At 42.3% G+C, this 9683-nt stretch overlaps 1 protein-coding gene and 1 long non-coding RNA gene across 7 annotated transcripts in view; both read left to right on the top strand.

Annotated features, from left to right (window-relative positions):
- GNB4 (G protein subunit beta 4) overlaps positions 1 to 3144 on the top strand; it is a 44325-nt gene extending 41181 nt beyond the window's left edge. For all 6 annotated transcript variants that reach the window (XM_081329903.1, XM_081329902.1, XM_081329904.1 and 3 more), the window contains exons 7-10: positions 479 to 545; positions 636 to 837; positions 1814 to 2030; positions 2786 to 3144. In XM_081329903.1, coding sequence (XP_081186029.1) covers positions 479 to 545; positions 636 to 837; positions 1814 to 2030; positions 2786 to 2892 — 593 coding nt within the window. In that variant the 3' untranslated portion in view covers positions 2893 to 3144. The remainder of the gene's footprint in view (positions 1 to 478; positions 546 to 635; positions 838 to 1813; positions 2031 to 2785) is intronic.
- A 1430-nt stretch (positions 3145 to 4574) lies between these two features.
- Positions 4575 to 7465, top strand: LOC308669201. The gene is made up of 2 exons (XR_014026722.1): positions 4575 to 4617; positions 4719 to 7465. It is a non-coding gene; the product is annotated as an uncharacterized lncRNA (long non-coding RNA).
- The last annotated feature ends 2218 nt before the right edge of the window (positions 7466 to 9683 follow it).

Consider the following 9683-nt stretch of genomic DNA (forward strand, 5'->3'; position numbering starts at 1 on the left):
GGATATTGGGTTTTGGGGTTGTTGGTATTTTTTTTTGCAATATTTGCACATACATTTGCTGCTTTTTATGTCCTGTCCAAACAATTTAACAATGTTTATTATTAAGCATCCAGCAAATTAACTTCATAAGTGTTATAGACATTTATGGCTGGCAGCTAGCTAGCTAGCTAGCTATTATTTTATTTTATTTTATTTTATTTTATTTTCATTTCATTTTCATTTCATTTCATTTCATTTTATTATTTTTATTTCATTTTATTATTTATTTTTATTATGTAATTTTTATTTCTTTAATTGAGTTAGATGCCACTGGGCCATCCCATTTCCAATCTGTTCGCTGACTCAGCTTTCCCCAGATCTTGAGATCGTTCCTCTGACTTTAGACATTTGTAGTTTTAAGTACTGTAATAAAGTGGAATTCTGGACTTAATTTGAGTTGCAGTTTGAAATAGCCATCTTGCTACTTTTCTCTTTTTAGGGTACTTGTCCTGTTGTCGCTTTCTAGATGATAACCAAATAGTTACGAGCTCTGGAGACACTACCTGGTGAGTATCTTGGAACTTTTTTTTTTTAATGAGCTCCCCTAACTAATTATTTAAGCTTCTGAATTCAAATACTTTTTACCTCACTTGCAGTGCTCTGTGGGATATTGAGACGGGCCAACAGACTACTGCGTTTACTGGGCACACTGGCGATGTGATGAGTCTCTCTTTAAGCCCAGACATGAGCACTTTTGTTTCGGGTGCCTGCGATGCCTCCTCCAAGCTCTGGGACATCCGAGATGGGATGTGCAGGCAGTCATTCATGGGACACGTATCTGACATCAATGCAGTTTGTGTAAGTTTGTGCTCATGAGTATATAAGAATATAAATGCTTCTATGCATGCGCTAGCTACTTCTCTACATCTGCTAGATGGTTTTGGATTTCCCCTCAGTGTATCAGACACGCGCAAATGCTTTTCATCTCTCTCATCTGTGGAAGCCAACTTTTCATAGGCCAAGGGTTTCTGAGGGATAACTAGTTGGGCAGAAGACTTAGCAGAGCTAGAAGTGTGTGCAATTTCTGGGGGGGCAGGTATCTCAGGGTGCGGAACTCAATCACGCGTCATCCAGGCAATCTCTCTGAAGTTTTAGAGCAGTGTTCCTCTACATTGGCCACTCGAAGCTGTGTGGACTTCAACTCCCAGAATTCCTTTCTGACTGGGGAATTCTGTAGTTGAAGTCCATACAGCTTCAAGTGGCCAAGATTGGGAAACACTGTTTTAGATGGTTAATTGTTCTGTTATTTGAAAGAACTTGTCTTAATTTGCCGCTGAAGAATAAAGGAACTTTGCAAATGTTTAAGTATATAAAGATTTCAGGCAAATTTAAAGCTTCAAGGATCATGCAAGATGCTGTTCCAATCTTACTTTGAGCACAGATATTAGTAAGTGAACTTTGAATGTTAGCATATACTTCCTGAAGTTGAAACTCAAATACTTTGGCCACCTAATGAGAAGGAAGGACTCACTGGAGAAGAGCCTCATGCTGGGAAAGATTGAGGGCAAGAGAAGAAGGGGACGACAGAGAATGAGGTGGCTGGATGGAGTCACTCAAGCAGTAGGCATGAGCTTAAGTGGACTCTAGAAGATGGTAGAGGACAGGAAGGCCTGGAGGAACGTTGTCCATAGGGTCGCGATGGGTCGGACACGACTTCACAGCTAACAACAACAACATATACTTCTAGAATCAACCTCTTTCCTTCTCCTTCTTGCTTTCTTCCTTTTTCTCCCTCCTCTGTCTGCATTTTTCATATTCTTGTTGCATTTCACAGTTCTTCCCAAGCGGCCATGCCTTTGCCACTGGTTCAGATGATGCTACCTGTCGACTCTTTGATCTTCGTGCAGACCAGGAGCTCATGCTGTATTCTCACGATAACATCATCTGTGGGATCACTTCTGTAGCTTTCTCAAAAAGCGGGCGTCTCTTTTTGGCAGGCTACGACGATTTCAACTGCAATGTTTGGGATACCCTGAAGGGTGAACGTGCAGGTGAGCTAAAGCTAATAGGTTAACAGGAGCCAGATTTCAGTGCGTTAACCTCTCGCTCGTGAATGTTCCACGGGATGCCAGTTATGTGGCGTACAAATTCATCGTTAACGCCGAGTCCTGGTTTTTGATCTCAAAGCCATAACTCTTAACAGTTTTCTTGGAAGAGTTGTCTTTGAGTATAGCTAGGTTGATCAGTGTGCCTCAGAAGTTATCCAATCATGGCTCTTCCCCTCTGGAAGTCCTTTCTATTTATGCATACTTGGCATCTTTCATCTGTAGTGCAAGTTTGTTTTTTTTTAAAATGGAGAATGTGATGGCTCAGTGGTTAAAGGTGCTGAGTTTGTCCTCTGGAAAGCGGACAGTCCAGGTTCAAGACCAGAGCATATGCAACGGGGCGAGCTCCTGTTACTTGCCCCAGCTCCTGCCCATCTAGCAGTTTGAAATCATGCAAAACCAAGTAGATTAATAGATAAATAAATAAATACCTTTGGTGGGAAGGTAACGGTGCTCCCTGTGCCTCAGCGTATAGACTCGCTGGCCACATGGCCAGAGATATTTCTTGTGTAGATTTTTTTTTCTTTTTGGTACTTCAGTCCATTCCCTCTACTGTTGTTAAGGCATTTTATGTGAGTAAGATATTTCTGAAAACTGAGATATAAATGCATTTAAGAAGGTGAGAATTGTCAGTCTGTTTCTTAAAAGGAGATTGTTGAGGGTCGCCATTTGATTAAGTACGCTGCTCTTTGACCCTTCAGGTGTTCTTGCTGGTCACGACAACCGAGTCAGCTGCTTAGGGGTGACTGATGATGGCATGGCAGTAGCTACAGGATCTTGGGACAGCTTCCTCAGAATCTGGAATTAACGTGGCATTTGACACCTCCACCAATAGACACGCACACCTTCTCCACTGAGATCTGGAGAGAGCAATGCTGCAGCCTCTTGCTGTGAAATAACATTTCTACTTTGTATTTACAGGTGAAGTTTTTCTACTTGCTGATTATTGCATTAAGTAGGCTTTCTGTAAATGAAGTTTAAACACACACAAAAAGAATGAAGAAGTGGTAGATGGGAGAAATCAGTGACTTTCTTTCAAGGAAAAAAGGGGGGGGGGGCAGGACATCTGTTTGTGGTGAGCAAAGCTTAAAAAAAAAAGCCAGTCAGTTAGCATTTCGTTTGGCTACATTTGCCCTGAAGGGGGATTTCTGCTTGTGCCCCAGTCCTGCTAATTCTGTACCTTTTTGTACATAATTGAATATACACTTAGCAGCCAATCATGTAACATTTTGTCTGTAAGTAAAGGAACAATGTTTGCGTTGTTTTTTTTTTTTTATTTTAAAGAAACTGCATTTATATAGCACTACGTTTAACCTAAAGATGTATCTTCTGAGTTCTACAGCGGATCGGCTGGTCTGCTGTTATAATTTCCCCCCCCCCTTCGTGAATTTACTGTAGATAAAAAGTGTGAAGTTAATGAGCTGTTTGTGAAATTTTATAACAGAGTGTCTGTATAAAACCAAACAAACAAAACACAAAAGGAAATCCCCTTATAATGACTCTTAGCTCCTTTCTTGCTGGGTGATTTTTTCCCCCCTCCCCTTCGTGGCGGCAGATCCCAGGTAATCCATTAGAACAGCGTTTTCCAACCTTAGGAACTTGAAGATGCGTGGACTTCAACTCCCAGAATTCCCCAGCCAGCATAGCTGGCTGGGGAATTCTGGGAGTTGAAGTCCACGCATCTTCAAGTTCCTAAGGTTGGGAAACGCTGCATTAGAAGCCAAGGGACTCTGATCACGGCAGAGTTAAACCGATGGTCAGATGCATCCTTCAAATATAAGGACTGAAATGTTTTAAGGATTTCGATTCTGAGCTTCCTTCTGACAGCCTCTCATGAGATTAGGGCCAGGAAATGGAAAGAGAGGTATTTGCTTGAGACGGTGTTCGACGGATGTATTTTTGTGGCGATTGAATAATTGTAAATGAGATATTTTCTCCTCTTCTGTGAATTTATTGTCTAGCTTAAGACCGAATGCGGGGCTGCTTCCAATCTCCGGGAAAGAAAACTGAACTCTCTTTGAACCGTACCACTCCAAATGTCTTTGGGGCATATTCTGAGTGCATCCATACATTATAATTCCACTTTATATATATATCCCAGGTAGAAAAAGTCTTCTCTCGAATGAATCTTGCTCATGCGGCGGGGAAGCGTTATTGTTGCCCCCTTTAGACTCCAGCACAGTGTTTCTCTTGAAATCTGCATTCATTGCATGAAGGCTCTTTTAATACCACGTTCGTATTACCTCTTTAAAACTCTTGGGACAGTGTTTCCCCAACCTTGGCAATTTAAAGATGCCTGGACTTCCAACTCCCAGAATTCCCCAGCTAGCAAGCTTGATGGCTGGGGAATTCTGGGAGTTGAAGTCCAGGCATCCTAAAGTTGCCAAGGTTGAGAAAAGACCACACTGGTATATTATGTCGCATCGATGATTTTTAATGAGCTGCTTCAAACTTCAGGTCAGCCGGTCGCCCACTACTACAAGGAGTGCAGATATGTTCATTTTAATAGCTGCTGTGCAAAGGGACAGGGCACGTTCACCTAGACCAGGGGTAGGCAACCTCGGCTCTTTTATGACTCATAAATTGACTCAGGAATTCTGGGAGTTGAAGTCCATGAGTCATAAAAGAGCCGAGGTTGCCTACCCCTGACCTAGACATTCCAGAAAACTGAACTTGTCTTTTTTAAGTTTTTGTGTTTGTAAGTCTCGGGGAAGCATTAACGAATGAACATGCCTTCCCCAGTCTTCCTCTTTCCTGAAAACAGATCCCATTTGGAAAGACTTCCCATGACTCGCCATGGCTTCAGTCTTCTCTTGAGCAGCAAGTATTGTAGGATCCTACTTTGGGGCTTTTAAAATTTTTGAGTGAAGGCCATCTAATAATTGGCCGTAGGAATTGTCCCATTCTCATAAATATACAAAGGGGTAGCTGAAAATGTGCTTTAGGAAAATCCTCGAAATTAGTTTTCTTGCTTGTCTGTACTTTTAGCAGGTATGACGTGGATCTGACTTTTCTGAAGTATTCACGGATTGGCCTGAGATGTAGATTCAGTTCTGTATTAATAATCTGATTTGACATTAGAGGAAAGATCCAATGTTATATGTCCCCGAAAATCTCCACTGTCTAAACATAGGTTGGTAGTTCTTAATATTTTTCAAACATATTTTGTTGCAATGCCATTAGTTTTCTCAGCTTTGGCCAATTTTTATCCTGTATTCCAGCTTTTTTTTTTTATACTGGTGGCAAAAGTGCCAAAGCATGTGCCAAACATTTTGGATGTAGGAGCTCTAATAGTCCATGAATCATCTCTTAATATCCAGAGAGACGTGTAAACACGTGTTAGGTTACATACATGCAGCTTTTTGCTATCTTTGATACGGTTCATTCTTTTCACACCTGAATACTGATGTGATTTCACCTCGAGGGATTTATTAATTTTTTTCCTAGTGTTGTAATACAGCTCTTCATTCTGCAGATTACCTCACCCTTAATCCACTACTTGTCTCCTTGGTATTCAATATATATTTTGTAAGGGCCTTAAGATCGCCTTGCATGAGTAAGGAAAAAAATTGCCCTTTTAGGGGAAAAATGTTCAGCACAAAATAACTCAGCGCAGTGAATTGTTCGGTTTGCCAAAGAAGCTGGGAGCCATCATACAGTCTGTTGTATTACTTTAGTACAGGGGTGTCCAACCTTGGCAACTTTAAGACCTGTAGACCAGGGGTCCTCAACCTTGGCAACTTTAAGACTTGTGGACTTCAAGTCCCAGAATTCCTCAGCCAGCAACGCTGGCTGATGAATTCTGGGACTTGAAGTCCACAAGTCTTAAAGTTGCCAAGGTTGAGGACCCCTGCTGTAGACTTTAACTCCCAGAATTCCTCAGTCAGCCAGACTGCCAAAGTTGGACACCCCAGCTTTAGTGTATCGATTATCCTACATCCATCAGGAAGAGTTCGTAACCACATACTGGATTTTAGGGATAATTCCCCTACAAAGCAGAGCAGCTTGCGTAATAAATATGTGGCTGGGTGTGTATCGCAGAGTCCTCGGTATAAATTGTAGGAAATCTTTGATTTTTTCCCCCCAATACGATTGGCCAAAATACCTTTGCCTGGAATGCATAAAATGAAACGGAGCTTGAGTGGGTTTCCTGCAGTGGGATTGGGCAAACGTGTGGGGTCTGGGGTGTGTGTGTGTACATTCTCTTCCTGCTCTCCCATGGAGTTGGAGGATTTATAGCTGCTGTTGTATCTGTGGAGGAGGCAGGGCTCCAATTTCAGACTTTTTTTTTTTTTGCCAGAAGGGGTTAAGGAACGAAAATACAAAGCCTTGAGGTGCTTAGTTTCCTCCCTAACTTTTCTTCTAAGTGGGGAAAATCAACCTGATCATTTGTTTGTTTTGCTGCCTGGGCTGGGGATGGGGGTGGTGGGGCTTGAAGTCTGTGCGAAATGAAGGTCCCATTCTGAAATATTTATCCATTCGTGTCCTACAGCGCAACCCTTGGCAATTTCCAGGTCTATGGACTTCAACTCCCAGAATTCCACAACCAGCACCGCCACTGCTGAGAATCCTGGGAGCTGAGGTCCACTCCGCTTCAATTCGGGGAATACCGTTCTAAGCCAAAAAGGTACCCTTGATGATTTTGATTTCCATTCCTTCTCTTATTTCCCTGCCCCCCCCCCCCCCGTGAGAGTTTTTGTCTCTGGTGCTGATGATAGTTTATGATTAAGTAACCCGCTCTTCTTTACCCATCGGACTGAATGGTTGTAGTAGTTTTGCCCAGTTGGAGGTAGCACCACCTAGAAGGGATAGCGCCCTCAAAGGTGGTGAACTGTACAGTTGACTTAAGAAATGGTGTCTCCAACATCCCAGTGGCGATTCAGAAAGCCCTGCAGGCCAGGGGTGTCCAGCCTTGCCAACTTTAAGACCTCTGGACTTCAACTCCCAGAATTCTGGGTGTTGAAGGCCACCGGTCTTAAAAGTTTGCCAAGATTGGACACCTGTGCGGTAGGCTTTATTTAGAGAGTGAGCCACCAAGCCAGGTCACATAGTGCCTCCCTCTGCAATAGGGCTCCTTACCTGACCAATCTGTATATAACCAATTCCCCTGGTAGCTAGATTTCTTAGGTCCTGCATGTGTATCTGAACGGTTGGATATTCTCGTGACTTTTATTCCTTCCTCCTTGCCCCCTTCTTAACTGCACCTCCTCCCTCGAAACCTTATTTTTTTTGGAGAAAGGGGCAGGGGCTTCTGAGCAGCATTTGCCGCAGCCGAAAGGGAAGGTGCCACCCTTCCATATGTGGATGAGACCCGGGACTTCTTTGGGATTGCAACTGTTATTTAGAAACGCAAGGTGGCAATTTCTATCCTTTGGGAGGGGGGGGAAAAAAAGAAAAATCATGCGTCCTTGTGCCCCCCTCCCCCCTCCCCCTTTTAATTAGGCCCTCTTGCTACTCAGACTTACTTCCATATTTGAGGCATTGCAAGTCTTATTTTTCTGTTTTGCTGAAATAAAAGATTGCGTAAAATACATGCGAGACTGTTAAAATTCTTAGTGGTGTTCTGGTTAGTCTGTTCACAGTGTTACTAAATGATTAATAAATAAGATTTTTTTTTTTTTTGAAAAAAAAAACGTGCCTGACTTTCTTTGATTTTAAATAATAGGGGATTTCTTAGATATTTCAGGCCTTTATTTTTACAACACAATGGTGCTCTCTTTGTTTCCTTCTTGCTGTAGCACATCTCTGTGTTGGTTCCTAGCCTCCTCTTCCTCCTTCCCCGAAGGAGTTGCGTCTGACGTGTTTTTTCATAAATGAACAGTCTTGTGCTTTTGCTGTTAACAGTTCCAGGAAGTGTGTGGTAGGGTTATTTTTAACCTTCACTTGTTACTGTCTTCTCTAGAAGAAAACCTTCCAAAATATTTCCAGGTACCAAGTGAATTCTGCACTGCCTCTTGGATTGTGTGTTCAGAACATCTGATAAATCCTTTGATTGATCCTGATTGATTAAACAAAAACACAGAGATTTGTGCCATTTTTTTTTCTCTTAGTGCTGTTGTATAAAGACTTCCCTGTTGGGTGGCGAGAAGGCGGGGCGGGGGCGGGGGGGGGAATGGACACTTGCTATGAATTGTTTATAGTTCTTCCCCTAATGAATCTTTCCTTTGTAATTGTACAGTGTCTCAGTGAAAAATGTTGCCTGACTTAACATTGTAACCAATAAACAAGTGCTTTTAACTAGGCTTTGTCTCTTTCTCCTGTTAATTGATTTCATATTTGCCTGTTCTTTAGCATATTGCAGGGGTGTCAAACTCAATTTCACTGAGGGCCGCATCAGCATTGCGGTTGCCCTCGGGGGGCCAGGTAGGTATGGCCAGGGTGGGCGTGGCCTACTGGGTGGGCGTGGCTAGAGTGCGTATGGCCTACTGGGTGGGCATGGCCAGCTCTACATCGTTCACATCAAGGGTGCCTATGGGGGGGCTGGGTAGGAGTGGGACAGATCTGAGGGTCTCTGGCAGGAGGAGGGTCTCTGGGCCAGGGCCAAGGCAATGGGGGCCGTTCCCTCACTGTTTCCAGGATGGCTTCGCGGGCCGCATGAAACCACGGGCCGGATCCGGCCCCCGGGCCTTGTGTTTGACATGTCTGGCATATTGCATCTAAAATCCCACCACTTTTACTCACTCAAAGAACCTGGATTACTCCATGCTAGAAAACAAAAGCAAAAAAAAAATCTTTTCAAGGATATTACGGTTTTAAAGGATTATTACCCTGTAAGTCTTTTTTTATGAATCCTGTTCATTGAGAATCATTAAAATATGGGACATTACTGTTTAAAAGCCATTCCCTTTTGAATGATTTAGGTCACATTTCTTTTTAAAAAAATGGATACGTATATTAAACACATCACTGCATTTTGACACAGAACAAAAAGGACAAAGAATTTATTTTTTCCCAAAAATGGAGGAAGAAGGAATTAATTATGCCTTCTCTGCCAATCAGGTATATCCACCAACTTTGTACTGGTGGAATTTCTATTTTTTTATTCTTTAAATAGAATTTCAGGAAATGATTGGTACAGTGTTTAGAGGCAATCCTCATCTTAACTCCTTGTTTCCATCTTCTGTGTTATGAAAGAATTGAGATGTTTTCATTGGATTTGGGTGTAGTTCACTTTTTATCTTTTAAATGATTTTGTGATTCGTCCTTCCCTCTTCTAAATCTAATCAGTTATCTTATTTCTGGCAATAGAACCAAGCTAAGAAGTGGAGTTTAACAAAAAAAGACTTTTAATATAGTATGCCTCAGGCAGAGGCTGTATTCTGCAAATAGCCATTTCTTGCAAGCATTTGGGTCTTAAAATTTACATAATAATAATATAATAATAAGAAGAAGAAGTTGGAAGGGACCTTGGAGGTCATCTAGTCCAACCCCCTGCTCAGGCAGGAAACCCTATACCATTTCAGGCAAATGGCTGTCCAGTCTCTTCTTAAAAACCTCCAGTGTTGGAGCATTCACCACTTCTGGAGGCAGGTTGTTCCACTGGTTAGTTGTTCTAACTGTCAGGAAGTTTCTCCTTAGTTCTAGGTTGCTTCTCTCCTT

Source organism: Vipera berus, assembly GCF_964194415.1.
Source record: "Vipera berus genome assembly, chromosome: 5".
Classification (NCBI taxonomy): Eukaryota; Metazoa; Chordata; class Lepidosauria; order Squamata; family Viperidae; genus Vipera; species Vipera berus.